Source organism: Calypte anna, chromosome 1 (assembly GCF_003957555.1).
Source record: "Calypte anna isolate BGI_N300 chromosome 1, bCalAnn1_v1.p, whole genome shotgun sequence".
Lineage (NCBI taxonomy): Eukaryota > Metazoa > Chordata > Aves > Apodiformes > Trochilidae > Calypte > Calypte anna.
This window is the reverse complement of record NC_044244.1, coordinates 52,837,544-52,865,456: the sequence shown is the minus strand read 5'-3', so window position 1 is coordinate 52,865,456 and position 27,913 is coordinate 52,837,544. Positions and strand designations below refer to the sequence as shown.

The following is a 27,913-nucleotide window of genomic DNA, read 5'->3' as shown; positions in this document are numbered from 1 at the left end:
ACCTCTTCTTTGCTGCCAGCTTCACCCTGTCCCTTTTCAGTTTGTCTGCTCTTACCCTTTCTTAACAGAATACCCTTTATTTCTAATTATTAATATTATTTGTAAGCATGTTTTTTTTAATAATAATGCTTAAAACTGTAATCTCAAGAGTCAGAAGAGGGAGAGTGGCTGTTCTTTCTCCCAGGAGAGGGAAAGTTTGCTAATGCTCTGTGAGGGAATGACAGATGATTTCTCTCTTAGGTTATCCATGCTCCAAATCCTCTTCTCCATTTCTCTCCAGCAATGAGGAGACAGATGTTACTGTAACAACACAGAACTTGTGTGAGTCCCTTACAAGGACCCCTTATTATTGCTATGAGTAAAAACAAGTGACATGCTTAGCCTTTCATCCTATTTTTAGGGAGGTTCACATTTCTGAAGGACATACGTGATTCCCTAACATGGCTTTGGCTAGCTTTCTGTTGTGGTTTTATTTCCCCCTTATATTTTAGTGTGATTTGGGGGATGAAGGTGAGAGAAAACAAGTGTCTGTTTCTCTGAGCTGTTGTGTCAGAATTTGTTAACCTGGCATTTTGTCTGCTGTGATGTGTTCTGTTTCTAGTAGCCATAGGGATACAGACAGCATACATCTCACTTCTTACACGTGCTTTCTCTCCTGTAGAAAAGCTGGTGAAAATGATAGACAAATGATTCTAGAAACAAATGTGTCCTCAGATGAGAATGAAGCATTTGGAAAGGAATTTTGTTTTATTTACCCAGTTTTCTGTACCCTGGTTTTACAAGAATTTCTTTTACATCCAAAGAGCTGTAGTCTCAACTCAGTTGTCTTTTTAAGACCTGAAACATCTTCAAAAGTTGTCACTAGGACTCTTTCTGATCTTCCTAATGGAGATGTCACCAGGTCCCTCTTCTTGCAGAAGCATTTTGCAGGAATTGTTAAGAGGCAGGGATCAATTAGTACCACTGCCTAAGGACTTTGTAGAGAGAAGGCCAGTCTGGTAGGAATTTGATTGACACTGTCAATCTGTGTGGGTAACAAGTAACTAACTTGTTAGTTGTCAGTCACTTATGAAAACAACTGATGATTTAGATTGCAATTACTGGCCCACAGGTAAAAAAAATCTATATCTTATGCCACATCCCATTAAGCATTCATATTTTTCCATGTGCTTTTTTATTTTTGAGAGTAAATACTTGACTGTCCCTTTTAATATTTGTTTCATGTAATTTTGATATTTTTTTGTGTTTGGTTGGTTGGTCTGTGTGTGAGAACACAATTGCCCCTTTTCTGACACAGAAGTACTATAGAAAAGGCTTTTCATGTATTATCATCAAAACTAACCAACTATTGATATTGACATGGAAATGATTTGAGACACTGTATTTTACCACTTACTAAGAGCAGTATGAGAGATGTATTCTGATAATTATGAGCATGAGTGAGTGAAGCAAGCACAAGAATGATTAATGTGAGGACAAAGACTGGGGAGCATATACATACATACATACACACATACAAACACATACATGTGTGTGGTTGAGAGAGAGATAGCTATGTTTTTCACTACGTGTATCTGTTGAAACAGACATGTCAAGCATTCAGGCAGCCTTAAACTGAGTGTGTATGTACACATACCTCTTTCTTATATGATCTACACACTTTCAGAAGAAAGTATGTGTACAAATTCGTGCTCATGTATGTATGAACACACCTGATATGGAGTTAAGTGACAAGTTGTATCAGTAATTGCATTCTTGCTTTTATAAAATCAGGGAAATTGTGGTGATCTTGAAAAAATATATGGAAGCTTTGACAAATCTCTAGATCACTTCTTGATGTAATTGGTGGAGGAGCCAATTAGGAGTGGAACATTGCTGGATCTTGCCCTAACCAGTCAGGAGGGTCTGGTTGAAGCAGCGAAGGTTGGGGGCAACCTTGGCTGCAGTGACCTTAAGATGGTGGAGGTCAGGATCTTATGTGGCATAAACAGGATTCCAAGTAGAATCACAACTCTGAACTCAGGAAGGCCAACTTTGCCCTTTTCAAACAATTGCTGGGGGAAATCCTATAGGACAGGGTACTGGAAGGTAAAGGGGCCCAAGATGGTTGGTTAACATTCAAGGACCACTTTTGAGCTCAAGACTGGTGCATCCCAATGGGAAAGAAATCAAGAAAGAGTACTAGGAGCCCAGTATCATTTAACAGGGAACTGCAAAGTAAACTCAAATGGGAGAACCTATAGATTGTGGAAGGAACTGCTGGTCACTTGGGAGGAACATAAGACTGCAGAGAGGCAACTAGGAAAGCGGAAGCCTCCTTGGAATTAAACCTTGTGAGAGAGGTTAAGGACAACAGGAAGGGCTTCTTCAAATACATAGCAGACAAAACTAACACCAGAGGCAATGTAGGCCCACTGCTGAATGATGTGGGTGCCCTGGCGACAGAGGATACAAAGAAGACAGAATTGCTGAACACCTTCTTTGCCTCTGTGTATACTGCTGGAGGGTGTTCTCAGGAGTCCCAGGCCTCTAAGGCTGCTGAGGAAGTCAGGGTAAAGGGCAAGTTTGCCTTGGTTGATGAGGGCTGGGTTAGGGATCAGTTAGTGAAACTGGACATCCATAAATCCATGGGTACTGATGGGATGTACCCACAGGTGCTGAGGGAACTGGTGGATGTCATTGCTTGGCCACTCTCCAACATCTTTGGTAAGTCATTGGGAACAGGAGAGGTGCCTGAAGTAAAGTAATTAAAGGTGCCTGGAGTAAAGAAAATGTCACTCCAATCTTCAAGAAAATCAAGAAAGAAGACCCAGGTAACTACAGGCCAGTCAGCCTCACCTCCATCCCTGGAAAAGTGATGGAACAACTCATTCTTGATGCTGTTGCCAGGCACGTCAAGGACAAGAGGCTTATCAGGAGCAGTTAATGTGGCTTTACTAAGAGGAACTCATGTCTGACCAACCTGATAGCCTTCTATGAGGATATAGCCAGGTGGATGGATGATGGCAGAGCAGTAGCAATAATTTATCTTGATTTCAGTAAGGCATTTGACACTGTCTCCCACAGCATCTTTGGAGTTAAACTGGATGATTGGGTAGTGAGGTGGATCAGAAGCTGGTTGAAGGATAGAGACTTGTAGTCAATGGGGTGGAGTCTAGTTAGAAGTCTGTTTCTAGTGGAGTCTCTCAAGTACTATTCAATATATTTACTGATGACCTGGATGAGGGAATAGAATGTACTGTCAGCAAGTTTGCTGATGACACAAATCTGGGAGGACTGGCTGACACCCCAGAAGGCTGTGCTGCCATTCAGAGGAACCTAGACAGTCCGGAGAGTTGGGCAGGGAGAAATGTAATGGATTACAACAAGGTCAAGTGTAAAGTCTTGCATCTGGGAAAGAACAACCCCAGGTACCAGTATTAGGCTTGGGACTGAGCTGTTGGAGAGCAGCATAGGGGAAAGGGACCTTGAGGTGGGAGGATGACCATGAGCCACCAATGTGCCCCTGTGGCCAAGAAGGCCAATGGCATCCTGGGGTGCATTAGGAAGGGGTGGTTAGTAGTTTGAGAGAGGTTCTCCTCCCCCTCTACTCTGCCCTGGTGAGGCTGCATCTGGAATATTGTGTCCAGTTCTGGGGCCCTCAGTTCCAGAATGACTGGGAACTGTTTCCAAGAGTTCAGCACAGAGCAACCAAGATGGTTAAGGGAGTGGAACATCTCCCTTATGAGGAATGACTGAGGGAGCTGGGTCTCTTCAGCTTTGAGAAGAGGAGAATGAGGGGTGACCTGATTAATGTTTATAAATATGTAAGGGCTGAGTGCCAGGAGGACAGAGTCAAGTTTTTCTCAGGGGTACTTAACAATAGGACAAGGGGCAATGGCTATAAACTGGAGCACAGGCGGTTCTGTATAAATATAAGGAAGAAGTTTTTTTACTGTGAGGGTGACAGAGCACTGGGAGAGGCTGTCCAGGGAGGTTGTGGAGTCTCCTTCTCTGGAGATATTCAAACCCCACCTGGATGCATTCCTAGCTTACCTGCTATAGGTGACCCTGATCTGGCAGGGGAGGTTTAGACTTGATGACCTTTTGAGGTCCCTTCCAACCCCTAATTTTCTATGATTCTATGAAAGCGAGGCTCTGCTTCCTCTCTTGGTAAGTGGAACGTTTGGAGCTCCACCTCCTGTATCAGAGCTGCATCTGATACACTGTATGGGGATTTCAAAGTTTAATTTAGCTTAACTCTTGGCTGCAATCAACTGCTGATAAATTTAGTTGGGGGATTAGAGAACCTTAAGGACTCATAGCTCCTTAAAAGGAGACTGAAGATGAGACAGCAAAACAAAAACATCTGCTAAATTCTCCCTTAGAATGGTAGCACACTATACAGCAATATTTTAAAGAAAAAAATAGGCTGGTTTTGGGTAAGAAGGGACTTTTGTAAATACAGACACTTGGAGAAAGAAAGCAAAATATATAAGAATTTAAGAGTTGTTCCCTTTAAAAAGTGAAGGGATGGATATCCTGATTGGAAGCCATAGCATACAGTAAACACCCTTCTCCTGTAGTTGTAGATAGTTGGCTACCCCACAAAAATAGCTATTGTTAATTTCTTTTCCCCTCTGCATCTTTTTTTATAGCCAGTTATGTTTAGATAAAGTCTTTGCACTTCTGTGGCAGCATTAATTCAAGTGTAAATTCTTAGGCATGGCTATGGCATCTTCTTAACACTATGGATATTCAAGTAGGTGTGTTGACCAATACTTCATAAATGCATTAAAAAAAGAAGACTCAAACCAAATTAATACAAGAAAATTCAGATATTTATTTGGAGAACAGACATTCAAAGTTTCTTTTCCTAGGTGGTTCTCATTTTTATACTGAATCAGCTTTTGTACATTCGACTGTATCTAAAGCCTTCCATATGTATTCTACTTAAATGTCTCATAGTGAGTAACAATTCTTGTGCCAAAGACACTGTGGCCTTGCACAACCTTCTGCTTTATGCTTAACTTTTAAACTATGAAAAGTCCCTTTGAAGACAGATCTGGGTTCTAAATGAGATTCCAGTAACAATTTCATGCCTTTTTTTCCCCTTTGCCTTCTTCACTCCTGCTATCCCACAGCTGCATTTTCAGTTTTTCTACCACTCAAGGGCTTGAGAGAAGACTTAGGTGAGAAAAGGTTAAAAAGAAAAAAGTATTTGAATAATTATTATTCAAATTAAGATAGAGTAATAATTTGATAAAATGTAAATCTGCTTGAAGAGAAATGTCTTTTCACACAGTGTTTAATTATCTTCTGGATTTAGTGGCTGGATGGCTATTATTTCAGCAAAGAGTTCATTGAGATTTGAAGAAGGATTATATGTTAAAGAAGAGTATCTACTGTTAGAGTAATTAAATCTGGTAGGCTTTGAAAGCATAAAACAATCATCAGTAGGACTAGAAATATCAACTATATTGCCAAGCCAAGCAAGTGTGTTTTGTACTTTTCTTTTTTCTTTTTTCTTTTTTTTTTTTTTTTTTCAGCATATGGAATAAAGCATTATTGGAAAGAAAGTCTTCAGTGTAAGAATTCAAGTTTGCTCTGATGAATCAAAATATGGATTAAAGAATGAGAGAAATGAATGATTTTTCTAGTACAAAAATTTCTGATATTCATAAACTCTTTGTATAGTACATCATGACATGGGTGGACTAGTAAGCATTATGTCAGGCATTCAAATATACATGAACAGTGACTCTTATGTAACTGAAAGCAAAATTACACTGAATTTTCAAACTGTATCTGGGCAATACCAGTTGGACTTGTGTAGTTATGTAGCAAAAGTGTTATCTGCTGTGATTCCTTTTCTCTGAAAATAATTGTATTTGTAAAACTGCATTCTTTCTGACTGTTCACTAGTTAATGGTTTTGAGTCCAATTTCAAATAGTGTAAAATTTTCTTCATCCTATTTTTTTACTGTCAGACATATAGCCAGGCATATATATATATATATGGTTTCTATAACCATTTTATTTCTTACAGTAAGACTGTGTGTCTGAAGACTACAGCACCATCACGAATAAAGAGACTGAGGGAAATGGGAACCAAGCTACTAATTTGAAAGAGAACCAGAAGAAGTATATTTACTAATAAAAACAGTGCAGGTGCAGTGCATGTGTGGTGCATAAGCTCAGTCTCTCTATTCATTTTCATGATACCTGTAGTCCCCTCCATTTCAAACACTGAATATTTGCTGTGTCACAGTATTTAAGGAAGGCTGATCTAAAGTACTTTAGGCATGAAACCCTTACTTATTTTTTTAAGAATCATTAATGCAGGCCAAGCTTTTCCTGGGATTACCAGGTCAATACATCTTTTGATTTGTTTTCCAAAGCTTCCCTCCTGTTGACAAGAGAGACCTGACAAAGCAGGAGCAGGCCCAAAGCCAAATTATTAGCTGCTCTTTAGGGAGTGTGCCAGGAAGAATTCTGTACCAACTCAGGATTTAGGACTAGAGGAATAAAGGGTGAGATAGGGATAAAAAAAAAAAAAAAAAAAAAAAATACGGAAAGTAGGTTAAGGAGAAATATGGACTTTGGAGACAGATGGGTATGACAAGGGTAAAAGGATGAGGAGAGAAAATTTGGTGTTGAAAGAGAAAATAACATGCAGATGTATGAGGTAGGCAATATAAGCAAGGCACAGAGGTCAGTTGATTTCTTCTCACTGCAATCCATTCCAAGAATATCCACCAATACATTTTGTTATGAAGTTATTAAAAGTAACATTTTTAGAAGTTCTGGTTTTTGGGAGAAATTGTTTCCTCCCATTCCTTTATTTTTTTTTTCTCCTTATTACACAGGAAATTTAATTTTATAGCACTGTATCACAGATTTACTGCAAATGGTCAGAGGTGCCAAATGCATGTGAGATTTTAATTTAGGTCAAGCAGATTGTCTTGGATAAGATGACCAGGAACACTGATGGAGGCTTTGGTTAGCTGAAGATAGCATCTGGTATCTGAACATAGAATAAATAAGGTCAGAAAGGGCTACTAGATGTCATCTATGCAATGACTTACTCAAAGCTTGGCTAATAAAAAGATAAAGCTTGTCTAGTCAAATTTTGTGACTCTCCATGGATGGAGATCCCACAGACTTTCTGGGCCCATGTTTGAGTGTCATATTGAATTATTTTTTTTGTGTGTCCAATGAGATTTTTCCCTCGTAGCAGCTTGTGGTACTTGTTTCCTGCCTTTTCATTGTGCCTGTAGGAGAAGAGTTGAGCTGTGTCTCCTCTTTAATACCACTTTGTTTAGTTCGATTAACACCTGGATCTCCCTCCAAGTCTTCTCTTCTCTAAGCTAAACAAACTCAATTACTTCAGCCTTTCCTTGTATATCACATACCCCAGAATTATCTGCCCACTGTTGAACTTGGTCCAGGTTGTCAATACTTCTCTTGATTTGAGGGCTCCAAAACAATCTGTATTTCAGATACAGCCTTGTAAGCATTTAATAAAAAAGAAAACCACCTTACCTTGAATCTGTTGACTAACATAAAAATAATAATTAAAAAAGGAAGTGCAGATATAGAGAGAAATAAAGGAGATAAACAATGAAGATAAATGAAAGAAAAGGAAAATTTGATCAAAGCTTGGTCAGAAAAATTGCAAGTGTAGTAGGTCTGAAAGTATTGCTCTAGGTAGCTGTGCTAGCAGGTAGTGGAAAAAAGGCTCTGATCTATTAGTTTTTACAATGGAGAGGTCATGACAGTGAATATCAGCACCTCAGGACACCTGCAGATTTTTACGTGTTGAGTAGATCCCAGACAGTGCCCAGGGGAACAAGAACAATATTCCTGTCATTTTCCTCCTTCCTAATAGGAATAATCTTGGTTATAATGAAGAGATTAAGTTTATGCCCAGCCTGCTGGTTTGTCAGCTTCATATGTCTCATAAATTAGATAGCCAAACAACACATGTGGGTCAAGTTTGGAAATGCAATGCACGTCTTTAGAGAAGGTATTGATTCTTCACAATTCTTCTTTTAATTTGATTGTCTCCACACATCCATATTTTACCTTTTATGTTTGTCTTTCTTTCAGCTGTGCATTGTCCCTGGCTTTCCTCTCATTCTTTTATTTTCTTCTGAGAGAGAATGTTGATGGTAGTACTAGATCAGTATCTGAACCTACCTGATTTCTATGTGTAATCTTGGGTTTACCTCACATTCCAGATGGGGAATGAAGGAACCATCTTCCTCTTCCCAGACTTTTCTCCCCTGTTCTCTCTCCAGAGACACCTATTTCACAATGAGAGGAACTGCAAATAAAGTTCTCCGGATGTCAAAGCCCATGATGTCCTGGTGCAGCTGAGCAGCAGTTCATGTCCCACCTTTTCTAAGATTTTCAAGAAGGATTTAATTTAGTCTCAGATAGGTCTGTGGGCTATAATAGCACTTGCTGTACAGCGAGGTTTGAGATCCTTTATATTTAAGACCAGACTTAACTCTGCTGGTCAACATAACTGTAATAAAAGGAGCATTAGTCAGGAGGATGCTGTACCATTCAAAGAACTCTTTTGGCAGTGCAGTTTATTTTCGTCTGGCATAAAGTATTCACAGTAGGGGAAATTATTGCTGTAATTCAGTTATCAAAGTTTTTTTTCTTTTAGCTTGTAGTTCTCACACTGTCTATTGGTTGATGCAGTCAAGAGAAAGAAAAGTTGAAGCCGAGGGAGTGTTATGGAGTGTTCTCCTTCTGGAGTTATCAGCACCAAGGTAGAAGGAGTAGTGTTGGAAATGGGTCTAATGCAATACTTTCTCCACTGCGGAAAGTGATAATCCCACAAAAAGGCTTCTGCAAAAATTGGTCTTGTTAGTTGGAAAGCAAAGAGGGGTGGCTGGCACAAAGTCTTTTCTAGTCAATGGGGGTACATCCAGTTCAATCCCCTTATCCACATGATCAGGCCAGGTTTTGAAGGTCACTTGTCCATTCTCATTTTAGTGGAATTTATTACAGTGTAGAGTATCCCCGTGAGATGCAGAGATGTTAATGAAGATGGGGAAGAAAAAGACACTGGTTTCTCTTATAAATCCATTATTGTAGCCTTGCAGAAATCACTTCTTATTCTGTCTCAGGGTAGCATTAATAGAGCCTTGTGGTCAAAAGCCTGATCTAGTATTAGAGAAGACAGGTAGAATCTAATATGGGAAAAAAAAGAGGGGAAAAGTGAGCTCCTTAAATTGACTGAGTCTTTGTAATTTCTGGCAACTGCACTGGACCGGTCTGTTGACAAACTGGACAGGGGGAGCTGGAGATAGATCCCTGGTAGATCTGAGAGCCAAGAATCAGCTAAACATCTTGGACAAGTTTGGAAGCTTGTTTGTTGTTTGGCTCATTTCCTTCTCTCTCTCCCCCCTTCCGCCCCCCCCCCCCCCCTCAACTTTTTCTGCAGCAGAAGCAGCACTGAAGGGTGTTACTCTGTCTGGCAGGCTGTTGGAAGAGTCTCTGGCCTTGAATTACACAGCATGAGAACTCTGTGCATAAAATTAGCAGCAGAGTTCTGTGTATTAGGTGCCAGGGAAAAATGTCACATTCAGCAGAACTCAGAGGCAAGAGGTGGAACAGAAAGAACTGGAACAGGACATCAGCCCCCCTCTTTTTACTGTTTTGCAGAGGTATCTGAGAGTGTCATAACTAGCTGGCTTGGAGCACAGATTATTTAGATAATAAATCAATTTAATTGTATGTTTTTCTTCTTTTGCTCCCTCCCCTCCTTCACTTTCTTTTTTTCATTTACTCTGAAGCTTTCTTAGTTTTCATCTTTTCACAAGGAAATTGCTTTCCACTCATGAAGAATTTCTCCTGACATAGTTTTCTATCTTACTTTTCACCTTCCTGTGATCTGATTCATGGTGGAAAAAAACACTGTCAGGGCTCTACATTCAGACTCTACAACACCTTATACATCTTTTTTGTAGTGAAATCTGGAAAACTAACAGAAGTGCTGGCAAGCAGGGCAAAGGCACTAAAGCAGAGAGAAGTAGCTATTCAAGGACTGGATTCTTTAGATACTACCACAGCGGCAGCTATGTCATTCAGAAAACTATTACAGAAAAGGTCATGGTTTGAGGGTGTGTTCTGGCTCCTTCTTAATATCATAACAGCAGTAAAATCATTGCCACACCACGGTTAGAATGCCCGGAGGCATATGTGTGAGACAGGCTGCATTAGCATCTGTATGTGGATAGGGATTATATAGGGATTATATATAGGGATTGCCAAGAGACACAAATGCATCCTTGCTGGAATTGTTTGGGGATCCACACACATACATTTTGCTGTGTTGTCAGTGATTTTATAAGACAACATTCAGGCAGCAGTGCTGGTTTTATGTATTCCTTCCCATTCGTTGTCTGTCTTGATGCCCATTCTGTGAGCTGGGCTGGGAAATTGATCTGTGGCTTAAAAAATGTTTTTACAGCTAGATTAGTTAGCTGATGAGTTTTTGCAAGAGAGCTTCATATCTGCCACCCTGCGGGGCAGGAAAAAGCAAGACTGTGTGAGAACCAGGAATTTCCTAAGCTGATACCATCACCAGATACTCCTTTCTTGAAATCACAACTTCAAAGTTCACCACTACCTTTGGCTCACATTATTGAAGCAATCTACAAGTAGAATGATGTATTCCCATGTCATATTGTACTCTGGGGCAGAAAGCTATTCTTTATTTTTTCCCTTGCTCTATTCCACAGTGGGACAGCCTATTGGGTACTGCTGTTTAACATATGTGATAATTTAGCAGCTATATTCTTTTCTAAGGGTTTGGGAATCAGGCCTAAGGGCTGGCATCAGAGCATTTAGGGCACAAATTTGAAGAGCTGCTTTTTTATATTGCTTTCAGTTTTCACTGCAGGTGATTTGGAGCACTTGGGGGTTGTTAAAGATAATAGTTGTAGTTTCTCACTTTTCACCTGACTTTCCCAAAGACCTATACCTGTTTTGAGGATTTTTCCTCCTCACTCTTCCTCCATGAGAAATGTAATACTGTCAGCCCCATTTTATAGATGGCAAAGCTGAGGCCTAAGGAATCACAGTGGCTGAACTGAATACAATTAATTGAAAGATCTCTAATTTAGACCTGGCTTCACAGAACAAGGCAGCCTTTTGCCTATCAAGGTATGGGAGCCACAGACTCCAGCCTTCCCCACTTGAAATGAAGAGACTGGCAGCTGGCTTAGGATCAGATACCCTATTGGTACAGTAATTGATGGGCTCATTACACAAGTTTAGCTTTCAAGGGATAAAGGCTGAAGTAATAAAAGGCCAGTGGCTGAGGCAGCAAGTGAGACAGGCTATAAGTATATGCTGTCTGGAATAGTGACAGCCAGAGCTTCCAGAATTACAGGATCTTGATGTTTATTGCCTCTATACTTGCCAGCTGCCTGCTTATCCCAATCTCTAGATTTCTTTCTCCCCGTTTTATTAGGGAACATTGTCCCAATTTATGAACCATTAGAAAATGAGCAATAAACTCTCTGTAATGAGCAGACTGGATATGTCTGCACTAGAAAAATGTGCTTCTTTGACTATATCAGTGTAGCTTAAGTAGTACAAGTCCCCTAGGGTAAAGACAATTATACCAGTGTAAAAGTGCACAGCCAAATATAGCTGAGTCCCAAATGGGAAGGTACCTTTGTACAAGTAATAATTAGGTCCACAGTAAGGCACAGATTTATTTCCTTAACTTGAGGAACCTGAGGTGACAAAATTGGGAATATAGTTACTTTGTAATTTATGTATATTCCAAGGAGACAGATAACACCTTCAGAGGGGGAGTTGGCCCACTTGAGGTCTGATTTACTGGCCAGTGGTACCTGAATCTCTTCACTGCCTGTTCATAGAACTTCCACTTAACTAAAGGGACTTAACTAAAATGGCTAAATTTAGTTAAAGGAATTTGCTCACAGGATTTCATCAAACGGATGAGGAAAATAAACTAGTAGGAACAACGTAGCATGGTTTGAATGCAACACTGCACAAATTTTAACAAATCCCAACCACATTTTGAGAGCTGGGAAAGCTCAGTGAAAAATATTTTACTAAATTTGACTTTCTGACAGGTCATTTGACAAACTTATTCTGTGGCTGTTGACTGAACATAACTACCCCACACTTTTCTAGCATCAGGTGCATGAGTGAGAGCTCATTATTCCAGAGAATACAGAAATGCACAATTAAAATGAAACAATAGCTGCTGCCCTAGTAACATGGTGTGTAGTGTTGTTCTCAGACTTGATTTGGCTGCATATTTTTGCTGTATTCCTTTGTGCCTTTTGTTAGTGGTTCATGTATCTTCGGTGATTTGGGACAACATTCATCTTTTCCATTAAAATTCTGTGCTTGGTCTGGCTGTTTAGTTACAACTGATACTCTCAGGCTTCCAATGTGCTATGTATCCTTGTACAAGTTTTTTTCTGATAGTATGTGCATTATCAGAAGGCCACAATTTCACAGCTCACAGACATAGATGGCCGGAGTAATATAGTAGGTGCTGAACTGTGAAAAGGTGTAATGTAATAATGTCAGCATATGGTCATGATTCAGCCATCTTAAGATGGTCTTAGTAGTCTCTATTAATTAATTAATTAGTATTTCTTGCACTTGGATGCCTGTTTTGTCTTGTACATAGATAAGGGACAGTGCATAGTGCTATAATAACCACTGTGCCTATGGTGTATGTTGGGTTTTCTTGAAACTGAGAGCTGATCGTGTCAGCTGCTGAAATTGGATACTTTCCTAGTGCAGACACATTTCTTGACATGGGTACTTTCATTATATGATTGATTTTGTAATGGGCAATCATTTCAGCTCATTCAACTATTTCAATCAGTAATAAAATAATATTTTGAGCAGAGAGAGAATGTAGGTTTTATTAGACCCAGCCCATTTCCTCACCCCAAAGAGCAGAAATTGCTATTTCTACTACAGCAGCACAATAGTAGAAATTGAGAGAAAACACCTCACAGATGTGGCACTGATTTGGCAGAGAAGGACATGACAAAGCAGGGCTTCTAATCTGAGGCTTTCACAGCCTCGGAGAGTCCTTTAACCAACCAGCTCCCCGCTCCTCTGAGGCAGGAATCTGCCTTCTCATCAGAAAAGAAGGTCTTGGTTTAGTTCAGAACAAGAAAATATTGTAGAATCAGAGGTTTTCTTAGTAGTTCTAGCATTATTCTGTCAGATTAGTATTACTACTGACTATAATCTCTCGTAGAGAACAGTGGAATTAAGAAGCTGCTCTCAATAGGTTTTACTCAGCTTACAGCAAAGCAGTTGTGTAGACTATTTGTAAGGTTGTCTATTTACTTGTTCTGGAAGAGCCACATCTCCAGGTAAACAAAAAGCAAGTATTTTTGTATTGTGTCATATCCTCTCTCTCTTAAAAGATGTACTTGCATTGTATCTCCATTTCAAGAGATTTGAAAATATTAGCATATCCTTTTTATACTTTTCTTCTTGAAACTATAACATGTATCAGCAATAAACAGTTACTTTAAGAGCACCCCTCTGGCCTTTCTCTTTCACTTCTGTTTGCACAGTTCACGTTCTTTCCAATATCTTTTTGCATGTGTCAGGAGGACACCTCTGAATTTTCATGAGTTCTTACATATTGATCTTGTGATTAAGAGTTCTGGTCAAAGTTACTATTTCCTTATATATATCAGGTGAAAGGAAGAGGATTGCAGTGAGAATACTTGATTGTTGTCCCTCCCAATCAAGGCAGAAGGAAAAGAATAATGAGCCTCAGGTTACATTGGGACCAAACATTTAGAATACTAATGAAGAAAATGGAATACACAGCAGAGTGTGAAGGTCTGGGAAAATACTTGTATCCAATATCACCAATTGAAACCTCTCTTCTAATTATGTGTGAGCACCACAGACTGACAGGTCACTCAGAAAAAAACAAACCAAAACTAGTTCAAAATGTTGTAGCTTTTCCTGGTGCCTTCTGATCAAGAGACCATCCCCTTTCAAAATTCTATAATGGTGCCTTCAGTTATCTTCAGGAAAATGATGGGTGAAGAATTTACTTCATTAAAATGCAGTGAAATGCAGTTTAGTCTCAAGGATGATGATTACAGCTGTAAATAGAGTTTTATTTTGAAGAACGCTTGTTGACTTTTGCTCCATTCAGATAAGAATTTTTGTGCTTGACAGTGGAAGGAGGAGGAAGAACCAAATATGTATTGATTATGAAAATGCAAGAGAGTCAAAGACTGAAATGAGAATGCAAAGATACTGCACATAGCAGCTTTTGATTAAGGCAGATAGGTTATGCTGCAACTTATCTGCAGTGTTAGGAAATGATGGTTTCCTCATAACTTTCTTCCTTTTATTTTCTTCTTGAAAGGTTATACAAATGCTGTTTTATTATATGGTATTATCCAAATATTTCTCCAGCAAAGGTTATACAAATGCTGTATCACTACCCTTTGTGTACAGGTCAGGACAGTCAGGATGCTTTTTGGGTGAGCAATTACCCTGTGTTAGTAGGTGGCAAATGTGGATTGTTTTGAGCACATGAAGCTGAAAAGCTCTCTGCTCTTTCAAGAGCTCACGTCTTACTTGGATTGACTGATCCTTCAAAGCTCATTTCCTAATCTCTTGTGCCTGATACCCTGGGACTCACAGGTTTGAAAAGGTTTAATTTCCTGACCATGCTTTCTGCTCCCACTTGAAAATTTATTCTTTGACTCCACCTCCTGGCTTTTGGTCCATGGAAAGGAAGATTCGTGAGAATCAAGAAGCCTCAAGAAGGGGTCAGAGTTAATAATCTTGGTTTACAAACATTAGTGTGGAGATGTACATGGGGACTTGTATCTGAGGAAAAGCAGACTTCGTTGAGCCCACTCCTGCTGGCTTTCCATGAGGCAGATGCTTCAGTGAAGGGGTGGACCATGTGGCTCATGGTTTCTTCTTTTAGTTGGCCTTTTGGTTTCTCAACTGTGGCAGTTTCGATACATGACAGACATCACAAAACATCCTTTCTGTATGACTCTTTTCTCCAGTACTTCCTCAATCTCATGGGGGTGGGGAGAAGAAATCACCTGACACAGAAACATTAAAAATAACATCTCTGAGGCCTTGCAAAGGAGTCTTGATTCACACAAGGAAATTTGCCTTGAATTCTCTATCCTATTCAACCAGGTGCTGCCCAAGAAGTAGGGGAATAGAACTTAGCCATCTGGATTTAAGAAGCTGCAAAAACCATGTCTCTTCCCCGACAGCTGCGAGAAAAGAGGTAATGAGTTTGTCCCTTCTTCCTCTCCCCATAAACCTCCATGTAACTGCTACAATCTGCTCATTTAATTTGGATACAAGTTTCTTTGATTATTCTTATAGGCTTCTTGTTATTCTATTTTCCAAACTAATAGGCTTCTCATTGTGGAGCTGATAATTTCTTAAGTCAAGGTGGATTTTCTCCATTTCATGGGAAATATTCACCACCTCAGACAATAGTGGGTCATTGTCCTCTATAGCTGCAGTTTCCCTTTTCCTGGGATTTGTGATATATTTGTGACATGACTAATTATATCTCTTGATCTCTGTAACCACATCCCTCTTCACAGTAAGTGGTAGTATTTACGGTTTTGTGGGTGGTGCTGACTTGTGTCTTTCTCATACAGCAGGCTTTTGCAAGGCTTTGCATCATTACTTCAGCCTTCCAGATGGGCTACACATTGTGGAAACACTTGCTTGGGATTTTCTCTTAGCAGTATTAACTCAGCCAACTGCTGTGCTTTTTGTACTATCAGAATTTTTAATATTATGCTAGATGGGCATTTCTTCGTTGATCCTTTTTAAAGTGTCTTTTTCTCTCTACCTCACTTGTTACCTTTTTTCCCTCGTTATTGATCCATTTTAGCTACGTGCTAATATAAATACCACTCTAATACACTGAGTTGTCTGGATGAAGCAAAGGTGAATTCGTCTTCTCTTTGTCAAAGCTGTTGCACCAAGGAGAAGTTTCCAGAGGAAGAAGTACCTGCCATCCCATGCTGTTTTATTGTGTGCGCAATACAGATAAAAACCATGAGAGTGAGGTCACATGGCTTCTCTTTATATGTTCTGGCAGGGATCTTTCCTTGTCTTGCTTAAAATCCAAAACTTTCTAGGATCTGCAAAGCTTATTCTAACCTTGCTCACTATCCCATGTTCCTTCACATATTTTTTGACATTTTCAAACCTGTATCTCTGTGCTTGCTGCAGGTTATCTGCTGTGACTGGGAGACCTCTCTGTAAATATTTGTTAGGCTACTTGTTCTTTTTTCCAAAGCCTCATAAGGGTCTACTTTACTGTGATGTTTACAAGAAAACTTGATAACATATTGACAGCTGGTGCAGGCACCAGTAGTTATGATATAGAACTATACTATGTCTTTGTTTCTTTCCCCCTTTTTTTTTTTTTCTATTTGTGCTTATCCTTCTACTGTTTCTTACCTTATATGTATAAGGTACATTGATTTGTAGGAATTAGGTTTGCACTTCCAGTTTCTACAGCACTTAGCACAACAAGATCTTTTCTCAGAACTGTTCCCTATTCCTCACACTAAGGAAGTAATAATGACAGCATAAATTATGGTTTCTAGTGATTTTAGAATAAGAGATACTACTGCAGACTTACTATTGCCAGTCTACTAGAAGTTGTAGGAAGGATTAAGAATGCATCCACAGTTGATCGTGTTTTTCAGAACAAGCTTACTATCTCAAGTTTTTCTTTTGTAGTCCTGCTACTCTAGCAAGCCTGGGAATGATAGTGATGTTTTTCAGGCTTGATGTATCTTCACAGCAGTCACTGACTTGTGCTGAACTTAAAGAAACTTGACATTGCAAGTTCACACCTCCAGAGGAAGAGAAGGACACCAAGACTTTTAAGCTTCTTGGGTTTTGATACAACTAATGTGATGCTGCCTAACTACTTTTGTTCTGCAAGTCATAGAGACCTCTGGAGGTTAATGCCAGTATGAATAACCTAAATATTTTGTTCTTGATTCACAGTGATTTTGACCAGCTCCCAGATGATGTGCCTGTTTCAGCTAACATTGCAGATATTGAAGAGAAGAAAGGCTTTACTAGTTACTATGTAAGAAGGCAGATTTATGTGTCTTTGTATGCCCTCATCTGCAATTGGTTTGGTTGTGGGAAGCAAAATGCTGTTTATCTAGTGCATTTGCTTTTTGGTTTGAATAGGACAACTTCACAGTACTTCCTTTTTTCTGGAACAGAAGTTAGCTGATCACAGATTTAGTTTAAAAAATTATCGTCTGGGTGAAATGCGACACAGGTATCCTCTAGGACTGCATTTTTTCTAAATTCTTATATGATTTCTGATTTATTTCATGTTAGAGTGCTGTACCTTTGGTGAAGACAGTGGGAAAGGAATTCAAAGAGGTAGAAGGGCAGGGTCTTGTCTTCTTTTTTTCATGGTACTTGCAAGTTAAGATGCTTCCACCTCCACAGAAGGTAGCATATTAATAAGTCATGAAATAGCATACAGGAAGGGAGCAGTAGGGAAAAGCAGTATTAGATTTTCTGAAGAGGAGTTTTAGATAAGATCAGCTCAGTCTGGTTTCTGCAGGTTACTCTGCTTTTACTGGAAATGCTACTTGTAAAACCTTCCCACTGCAGCATGCAGGGCTTAGTGATGTTTGGGTGCTGCATCTTTATGTTTTCTGAAGGTTTGGCTGCAAACTGACTCAGAGGTCAATGCACGTAAATCGTAGGCTCCTTTAGAGCAAAGCAGATTTGGCAGGAGATAAATAAGATAATGGTTGGAAGGGATCAGACCATAATTTCTGACACTGTGTACTTCAAAGTCAAAAAGATGTATGAATGCTTTCAGCTCTGAAAATAAATTAATCTAGCTGTCTGTCTGTAGATTTAGATGTTCAAAACATACTTGTATTTACCTCTCTTAACATGTTTTGTTTGTTATTGAGAGAAGATGAGTAAGCACCTAGTGATTCCAGGTTTCCTTTTAAGATTGCTTAGTAGAAAGCAGCTACAGGGACATGATCCACTGGAAAGCTGAACCACCACATATCCACACTGCCTGGTGCTACCTTGTTATTTTTTAGTACTTGAATCAGCAGAAGCTTAGCTGACAGCTTACTTTCCTCTCTTAAGACAATATTCCCAGAGCACTGATCTCATGTTCCTGTTGTATTCCTCACTTTCATTTGGTAAGTATCAATATGAACACCATCTCCCTTCTCTGTTTCAGATGTTTGTCATTGAAGTAAAGCTTAAAGGTGGTGGCAGATACCTGATTTTCCGACGCTATCGTCAGTTTTATGCCTTGCATACCAAACTAGAAGAGAGATACGGGGCAGAGAGCAAAACCAGCCCTTTTACCTGCACACTCCCTGTATTGCCTGGTAAGCTGCACTAATTACCAGTTTTCTCAGCCCCAGGCTTTCCTAAAGAGGAGCACATTGTAGGGTGGTAGTAGTGACAAGGAACTGACTTCCAGCTGTGGATGTTGGAGAAGTCAAGTTCCATTGTCAGCCCCTCCACTTGTACTGAAGTCCATTTTGAAAACTAAAATCTTTTAGAAAATATGTGTTTTCTTGAAGACCTGAATTTCTTCTGATTGCTTCATTTCTCTGACTGCTTCCATCTTTTTTCTTCAATAACTGTCACAGGTTTTATATTTTCCAGGAAAAGTTTTTGTTGGGGGTAAAAAGGAAATTGCTGAGAACAGGATTCCTATCCTAAATGTCTACATAAAGGTAAAACTTATTTTTAATGTGGCGATTGCACTAAGCACTGCAGATACTTACCCCTTGAAATCAGCTGAGAGACAGTTCTGTTGTAGTCCTAGGTATCTGCTTCTCTCTGCATTGTTTTTACTGAAGACACAATTTCCACCTTGTGGAACAACCTGCAGTCCCATTCCCCGGATTATTCACACTGTAGGCTCTCCTGGGATATGCAGTTCACAAGGGTTCACTCCCTGCCTTCATATACTGATAGGTATCCTTACAAAAAAAATCCAAACACCCAAGACGTATGAGGAAACAGTCAGTCTCCAGGTGTTGTGTGAATATAGAGTTGGGTTGTGCACCTCAATGGCCAGGAGAGTAGGGTGGGATGAAGAAGTTTTCACTGCTCTGCAGTGAAAAAAGCCAGTAACATCAAAATAAATAAATTCTTTGTATGCAGGTTAATGGAAGACCTGACTTTAAATCAGTAACAGTCTGAAGCACTGACAAGTACTGAAGATTGCCTTATTTCCACAGTCATTCATGTTCTGAAGGGAAACACAAAAAAGCAATTTACTCCTGCAGTAAATCAGCAACTAAGAGTGAAGCAATACACTGTCCAGCTCCAGAAGTAAACAGGAGAAACTGTCAGCTGTTCAGCCATGCCCTGCTGAGTGAGAAGGGAGAGGAGGGAGATTTTTGGCAGTAATAAATATCCTTCATGATCCTGTAGGTCAGAGAGGCATGTTTGATACATGTAAGTAAACAGAGAGTTGTTCTCTCCCACTTTTACACTCTGCTTCCTGCTTGCTCTTGGCACAGAACCTGCTCTGCCTACCAGTCTGGGTGCTGATGGATGAAGACGTACGGCTGTTCTTCTATCACTCACCCTTTGATAGTGAACAGGTGCCTCACGGACTGAGACGGCTTCGCCCACGGACACGCCGAGTGTAAGTGATTGACGTATTTTTCCAGCATTGCTTGATGTAAGAGATGCTGTCCAGTTCCGGAGGGAGAAGGAGATGAGGATGACTGCTGTGTTTGCCATGTGAATCCATGAAGCCCTAATATGAGGATCATTGTGGTAGAGTGAACACAGGGTATTTCTTGTTTTCAGTAATCTCAGGTTACTTAAGTGGTTATGGTACTTCATAGAACGAATCATAGAATTATAGAATGGTTTGGGTTGGAAGGGACCTTAAAAGTTATACAGTTCCAACTCTCCTGCCATGGGCAGGAACACCTCCCACCAGACCAGGTTGCTCCAAGCCCCATCCAGCCTGGCCTTGAACACTTCCAGGAGGGGGCAACCACATCTTCCCTGGGCAACCTGTGCCAGTGTCTCACCACTCTCACAGGAAAGAATGTTTTCCTCACATCTAACCTAAATCTCCCTGCTTCGAGTTTTAAATATTTCCTCTTGCATTACATTAAAGGAATATTCCAAAATTATAGTATAGCTTGCTTTAAAAAAAATACTGCTCAGCTCTACCTGATGATTATTCTTTAATGATAATATGATAGAATCATAAAATGGTTTGGGTTGTAAGGAATGTAAAAGAACACAGAATCATGACAGTTGGAAAAGCCCTCTAAGATCATCATGTCCAACTGTCAACATCCCCTCCAAATAAAATATATGTAACAGTATCTGTATCACCCACTAGGGCATGTCCTGAAGTGCCCCATCTACAGAGTTTTTAATACCTCTAGGGGTGGTGACTCCACCACCTCCCTGGGAAGCCCATTCCAATATTTAACTACTCTCTCAGCAGTTTTCAGTGAAGAATTTCTTCCTAATTTCTAGTCTAAACCTCCCCTGCTGCAACTTCAGGCCATTTCCTCTGGTCCTATCATTATTTACTAAATGATAGGACACTAAAAGATCATCTAGTCCAAACCCCCCCCTGCATGGGCAGGGTCACCTTCTTCCACCAGACCAGGTTGCTCCAAGCCCCATCCAGCCTGGTCTGGAACACTTCCAGGGAGGGGACAGCCACAGCTTCCCTGGGCAACCTGTGCCAGTGTGTCAACAGCTTCACAGTAGAGATGTCTAACCTAAGTCTACCCTCTTTCAGCTTGAAAACATTGCCCATTGTCCTATCACTACACACCCTTGTAAAAAGTCCCTCCCTAGCTTTTCTGTCAGCACCCTTCAGGTACTGGAAGGTGGCTATAAGGTCTCCTCAGCTCTCTCAGCCTGTATTCTTTGGACATATGTATCATAATGTGCAGAATATACAGGCCAAGCTCAAGGACATAGGCTTGCACCACTGAAGTCAATGCGAATTCTAGTACTGAATGTGGTAAGGTCTGGTTCAGATGCTAAATGAAACAGAACACAAAAGCTGTTCCTTCCTTTTGTCTAAGCCAGGGGCCTGCACTCTATAGTAACACTGACACTCCTTTGGAGAACTAGGTCTTATTTCTTTACCCTTCAGACAAATTAAATCTCCTTTCAACATAGCAAAGATGGACCCATTTCCTCTTCACTTGCCTCAAACAGTGCCAAACCAACATGTTTGTGTTCTGTGATGTCTTTGTGAGGGCAGCATTTGAACTGGATGCCATGAATGCTAGAAACGGGGATGCCCAGAAGGCAGAGCAGGGCGGCTGAGAAGTGCTGTGGAAAAGAGGTTCAGGATACTGGCTGTGTTGAAAATTCCATCTGTTCTCAGCAGCAGATATCTTCAGATTGCTGTTTCTCTGCAGGGAAACTGGGAGAACTAGGCCAGCGCTGTTGCATCCATACTTACTTACTTCAGTGCAACACACAGATTCTCATGCAGCTTCTCCAGCGACCTATGGTTTGCCTGCCTCTTAAATATTGTACTACTGATTGTGTAATATTCCTGATTATGAGAAAGATTCATTTACCTCCCTGTTGTGTCCTTCCTTTTCAGCAAAAGCATTTCACCTCAAGTGCCTATTTCTGACCGCACAGCAGCTCCACGGGCTGAGGTGAGTGCTCTGCTCAGTCTTCCACAGAGTAAGAGACTGGACTCCAGTTTACTTTGGTATCTCATTGATCAAGTTGCCTTTTCCAATGAAGGCTTGGGGAAAGAAGGGAAAGTGAACTCAAGATGGGATAGTAATTGATTTCAAAAACGGGTAATGAAACAAAGGATGGAAAGATGTATTCTGTTCCCCCCTAGCTGAATAAGGGAGGACTCCATTGTGAAGTCAAAGTTTCATAAGTTCCATTGTGAAGTCAAAAATTGCAGGAGTTTCAAAATTGAAAGATATGTGCAGCTCACTGCCAAATGATCCATATTTACATAGTCATAGTCGTAAATTAAATTTAAAACTAACACTAAATTTAGTCTTGTTGATTTCAGCATATGTTTTAAAAGCTTTGCAGCTGAAGCATCTTAGTATTTTCTGTAACATAGGTGTTGTATCAAGAACTGCCTATACCCTTGTCTTTGCTGTATATTGTCTTGGTGTTAAGCATAACTGTTTTGTAACCTGGACTTGTCTGAGCATGGTTTTTGTTGCTGGAACCTATGACTTTGCCATGTAAGAATGAAAAAAAATCCATGTTCCTACTTTGAGGTTTGCTGGTTTTCAGTTTTACAACTCAATATGCCAGGTCTTGGATCAGTTGGATCTTGGGTTTTGCATATTGATTTTTAAATATTGAATATACCTACCAAAACTTTTCAATAGATTAAACTAAATTATTGCACAACAGTAGCCAGCCTAGAACTCTTGACCTTAACATGACCAAAAGAACCACTTCAACACAGAATAAAGAAAACTTTTTTTTTTTTTTTTCCCTCTGATAGCATTTAAATGGTTACTGCATGCTCTAATGACAACAGGGGACATGTACATTTTTGATAACCTGGACACTTCAGTTATTCAAGAACATCTTATCAGGGTGGTAACAGGTGCTTACCCCCCTGTATATCTGGCAGTTCAGCATATAGGCCTGAAAGCTAGACATAAATCCAACAGTTAGTCACCCTTAAATTAGTGCACAGCATTTCTGCAATTTTTAAGGCTTTTTGTGATGTTATGCAGCATATCTGAAACTGTAAAACTGTAGCCAGGAATAATATATTTGTTTTCAGTTCTTGGGATTTCAGATTTTCAATTTGTCAGTTGTCTTCAGCTGTGTTGACTATACTTGCTCTTAAGTGTTTTCAACATTTTTGTATTTATTCCTCTGATGTTCAGTGTCCTGCCACTTTAAGAATCCTAGCATGTAGCTTTCTCAGAACTGTGTTTATCCTATTGCTTTCACTCCTTCTTCAAAGTATTTTTCTCTGTGCCTGGTAGGAGAAGAAATTGTGAGAACTGCAGACTATGGTCATACCTATGACCTTACTCCAGATATACATTTGTGATGACAAAGTCCATACTGTTGTACTGCTTTATGCTCTCACCTCAAGAAAAGAGCAGAAAGAAAGATTCGTTTTTGCAATCATATGAATTAATAATTTCAATGTTATTACTTTCCATAGGCACTGTTTGATTTTTCTGGAACCAATAAACTAGAACTCAGCTTCAAGAAGGGAGACTTGATCTATCTGCTTGGAAGAGTAAATAAAGACTGGTTGGAGGTAACACTGCAATAGGGGCACTGAATTATTAGCATATGCTGAAATATGTGAGTGGAAAGGGCTGTCCTAGTCCTTCAGACTTGTCTTCTCCTTTCATGGAAAAACTGTATCATAATCAGGTCTTACTGTCAAGAATAAAGCCTTGATTCCAAGTAAAAAATTATTTCCTTCCTCAATGGCTTTTAACTTACAATTTTGCTGCCCTCTAGACTTCAGCTTTCATTTACATCTTTTTCTGCTGGAATATTTTTAAATTCTTTGGAAGTGATTAGAACACAAAAAGGCCACAGAAAAGAGATGGGAACTCCATTTCAGTGATTAATTTTTTTCTTGCCTCAGGGTGAGTTGCTATATGCAACTTCATGCTTCATACCACAACACACGTCACCCTGATTAGAGAGAATTTGGGCCATGCAGCAGTGTTCTCAAAAAGGATGAGGAAAACATGCTGTGTGTTTGTAGATATTATATCTCTGCTTGGTCAAACACCAAAGCCTTCCTTGGTAACCATCTGACTTCCATTTTCCATGCACTGTTTCACTCCCTGCCTTGTATTTGATTACACAATTGTATATTTTTGTAGGGATGCCATCAGGCTACTGCCAGTAGCTTTTTTTTTTTTTTCCCCTCTAGATTATAGTAGAAAAATTCTTACTGTTGTTTCCATGGAAATTAATTGAATTCCAAAATTTACCATATGTGGCCACAATGTCATGGATTTCTTCAGTCTAACACTTCCTACCATTCCAGGGAACAGCTGATAATGCCACTGGGATTTTCCCATGTGCTTTTGTGAAGATCATAAAAGATTTACCACAGCAGGAAGACACAGTTAATAAAGTTCGCTGCTATTACCATGATGAAACTGTGAGCACTATCAGGTAATAAGAAAATAGTCTTCCAGTTTACTGCTGAAGAAATGCCAACAACTATCTTTTCGTGATATGCAATTGTTAGATTTTATTTTTTTTACAGAGATATCCCAGTGGAAGAGGATCTGAGCAGCATTCCATCATTCAAAGATCTCATGGAACTCATTAGGTACAATGCAAGCAGTGATTTACAATGATTTAATATCATTTAAACATTTGCCAAGTTCCTCAAGTCCTACTTTTCCTTGGGGTTGTCAGTAAGTGTGGAATGCCACAGACTTTTAACTCAATTATGCTGGCTAGAAGTTTCTATTTCTTGTTCTACGATCAGAGCCACATCCCCATGGAAGGATCTTTTGTCTAATATAATTCTTCTGGATGCACAAGAATGCCTTCTAATAGCTGTTAAACTAGTGTTAAACTACATTAATCTAGCTTGGAATATCAAAACATTAGAACATTGAATATTAGTAACAGAAGACCTGTGCTAATATTCTTCCACTCTTTAAATTCCCCTTAAAAAAACCCAAAAAACCCAAACCATTAGTGAGAAAAAGAGTGTGGTGAATTCAGTTCTTATATATGGGAATTTTATCAAATGCACAGATTAATTGTGCCATCTGTGTGGTGTTGTTGTAAATGGCTCTTGGTTTTGAAAGCTTTCTTAGTTTAAATACAATACCAAATGAATGTGGCTGTAAGATTTCTAGTCCTAGCTGTACCAGGAATGCCACAACAACAAGGGTTGGTGTGGCTTTTAGCAGAATAGATTAGATTACCACTATACTGGTCATCATGCAGCATCTCCCAGGCATTCCTTGATTACTGGAAATCAATCCATTTCTTTTCTACCAGGAGGGAGTTTGACCAAGATGACATTGTTTTGAACTACCAAGACCTTGATGGTGATCTGGTCCGGTTACTCTCCGATCAGGATGTTGAACTCATGGTGTCTCAGAGCAGAAGAAGGCCCTCTGAGAAGCATTTCTTCCCTTGGAAGTTGCACATCACTCACAAAGATGACTTGGGTGTTTACAACACTAGTCCTGAAATATTTGCTACCCCAACAGTAAAAGCAACATAAGTACTACATAGAAAGGGTGCGGCAGGCAGCTATAAAGTCCTTCCATTATGCCTCTCTGCAGGCAGTTTCCTTTAGCAAGCCTTTTGAAGTGAGTTTGAAAGGAGTGATTTTTAGTCATATATTACCTTTTTATATAAAATCTGTATTTAAACTTCTTCAGCATTTAAGCAGTCCTCTGTAAAAGAGACATCTACATGTAGACCAGGGAAAGAGAGGGAACAGAGAACCGAAATCACTGGCCTCATTCACAGAGAAAGTCAATGTTTTAGATTTTACACTTTCAGTGTCCCAAGACCCCAGACTTTCTCTAATCAATATTGTTGCCACTGGAATTATTTGTCCAGAATGTTTTCACAAGCTTTTTTTATAGACTGCCATAATTTTATCTTCACTTGCTGATATGAAAAATCATGTGCCAGTGCTTATAAATTCATATTACTTCTATCCTGGCGGAGTCTAACAGGGCATTCAGAATTCCTTCTGGAAGCATCAAGAAAATGTTTCCATATTTTAGTAAAGAAATTGCATTTTTTTTCTTCTTCTTCTTTCCACTGACTAATATTTTGATTTCTGTGAATCTAATGTGATTCTAATGTGATCTGTGAACTAATATACCTCTGATGTGCCTCATAGACCTTTTTGTGATTATACAGACTGCTTATTTCCACATTCTGGGAAAATTTGTGTGATATCTATTCAAATAGCTATTTTTTCTCCGCCTTCTGCTTTCTGGTACCTCATTATGAAGAAGAACTAACAAGAAATTACTGTATCAGATTCTTCAACAAGTAAACTTACATATGAGCTTATTTTAACAGTTTTTATTCTAAAGATTTTTGGGGCTGCTTATGAAATAGTTCTTGAACCAACTTACTGCTGCTTCTAAGACTTATAAGTTACTTATGTTTTACACAAGTTGTTTGATATCTAATATATTTTATTTTAAAACCACCATGCAGTCATGGTGTTAAAAAGATATGACCAAATAAAAATATAATCAGGAAAAAATAATCAGGAAAAAGAGTGATTTTGAACATCACGCTTTGGGTTTTACTGTTAGTTTCTGTAGCATTATGCTACAAATCCTTAGTTTAAAAAAACTTTGTCCTTGACCGGCTGCTAAAATTTGTGCAAACAAAAGGGAAGACTCTCAAGAGTCTGAAGGCACTGAGAAACAGTTAACTAAAACATAAATAACTAACCTTTCCTTCCCAAAACTGGCAAAAAACTGTTTTGTTTTGGTTTTTTTCCCTGCATATTACTTGCAATGTTATTAGGTAACAAGATCTTCAACAACAGCAAAAGTATTTAAGGTCACTTATTCTTTAAATTGTTGGGGTTTTTTTGTTTGGTTTCTTTTTTCTTCCTGATGTACATAAATAAGCTTACATATATACAAAAGCTTTAATATTCTATTATCTGCAGATCTGCATATATGCCCATAACTGTACTGGAAAGAAAGGAGTTTATATTTAAAAATGAGCATTTAGTTTGCTATGTTGGAATTCATAAATAATTTCTTACTTGACACTTTGTTAAGTACATATTTCTAGCAGAATGCCAATTCTGTAGGGACTCCTGTAAGAAAATGCACTGTCCAAACAGTTTTTGGATGAGCTACACGTCCTATCTGCTTTCTAGATGCCAAGGTTCCACCTGAAGTATCCATGCATATTTCAGAGGCAGATAACATAGATTCAGAAGTGATGCAGGTTGTCTTTTTTTCAGTGGTGAAAGGTTTCAATTCACATTATTTTACTAAAATGTTACAAAATATAACTTCCCACTTCAAAGGCCTTGCGTTAGCCCTGCGGTTCAGGAAGGAGATGAAGCAATGTACAATGGTGACATTGGTAATCTTACAGCCTGGGATACATAGAGAAGGCATGGTAAGTTTGAAATCTCATTGGCATGCAAGGCCTGCAGAGCTCCTGGTGTGCAGGATGACTTTTTACCTGTTCCTGGAGTTCAGCAGAGCAAATAACCCACAGACAGCTGGATCCTGTGATACAACCAGCAGCTGAGCAATGCTGTTAGAAGGTGGAGGATTTATTTAAATGAGGAAGGAAAGGAAGGGGAAATATCTGCTGAGAAACAACAAGTGCCTTTTCCAAGGGTGAGGGAAGAACATACATAAAATTACTGGCTTCTGAAAATCAGAGCAGAAGAATTCCTTTCTTCCTTTATACCATAATGATAAAGGCATAGAATCATAGAACCCATAGAAATTGGGTTGGAAGGGACCTTAAAGATCATCCAGTTCCAACCCTCCTGCATGGGCAAGGACACCTCCCACTAGACCAAGTTGCTCAAGGCCCCATCCAGCCTGGCCCTGAACACTTCCAGGGAGGGGGCAGCCACAGCTTCTCTGGGCAATCTGTGCCAGTGTCTCACAACCCTCAAATTAAAGAATTTCTTCCTAATGTCTAACCTAAATATCCCCTCTTCAAGTTTGAAACCATTTCCCCTCGTCCTCTCACTAAACAGCTTTGTAAAAAGCCCTACCCCAGCTTTCTTGTAAGCCCCCTTCACATATTGGAAGGTTGCTATAAGGTCACCCCATAGCCTCCTTTTCTCCAGGCTGAAGAACCCCAGCTTCCTCAGTCTGTTTTCACAGGGAGCTGCTCCAGC

At 39.5% G+C, this 27,913-nt stretch overlaps 1 protein-coding gene across 1 annotated transcript in view; it reads left to right on the top strand.

Moving 5' to 3' along the window:
- NCF4 (neutrophil cytosolic factor 4) overlaps positions 1-25,819 on the top strand; it is a 39,421-nt gene extending 13,602 nt beyond the window's left edge. Inside the window, exons 3-12 of the mRNA XM_030449853.1 lie at positions 15,202-15,295; positions 17,053-17,137; positions 18,278-18,431; positions 18,715-18,785; positions 19,581-19,708; positions 21,662-21,719; positions 23,228-23,326; positions 24,077-24,207; positions 24,302-24,367; positions 25,054-25,819. Coding sequence (XP_030305713.1) covers positions 15,264-15,295; positions 17,053-17,137; positions 18,278-18,431; positions 18,715-18,785; positions 19,581-19,708; positions 21,662-21,719; positions 23,228-23,326; positions 24,077-24,207; positions 24,302-24,367; positions 25,054-25,282 — 1,053 coding nt within the window. The 5' untranslated portion in view covers positions 15,202-15,263 and the 3' untranslated portion in view covers positions 25,283-25,819. The remainder of the gene's footprint in view (positions 1-15,201; positions 15,296-17,052; positions 17,138-18,277; positions 18,432-18,714; positions 18,786-19,580; positions 19,709-21,661; positions 21,720-23,227; positions 23,327-24,076; positions 24,208-24,301; positions 24,368-25,053) is intronic.
- Positions 25,820-27,913: the final 2,094 nt, after the last annotated feature.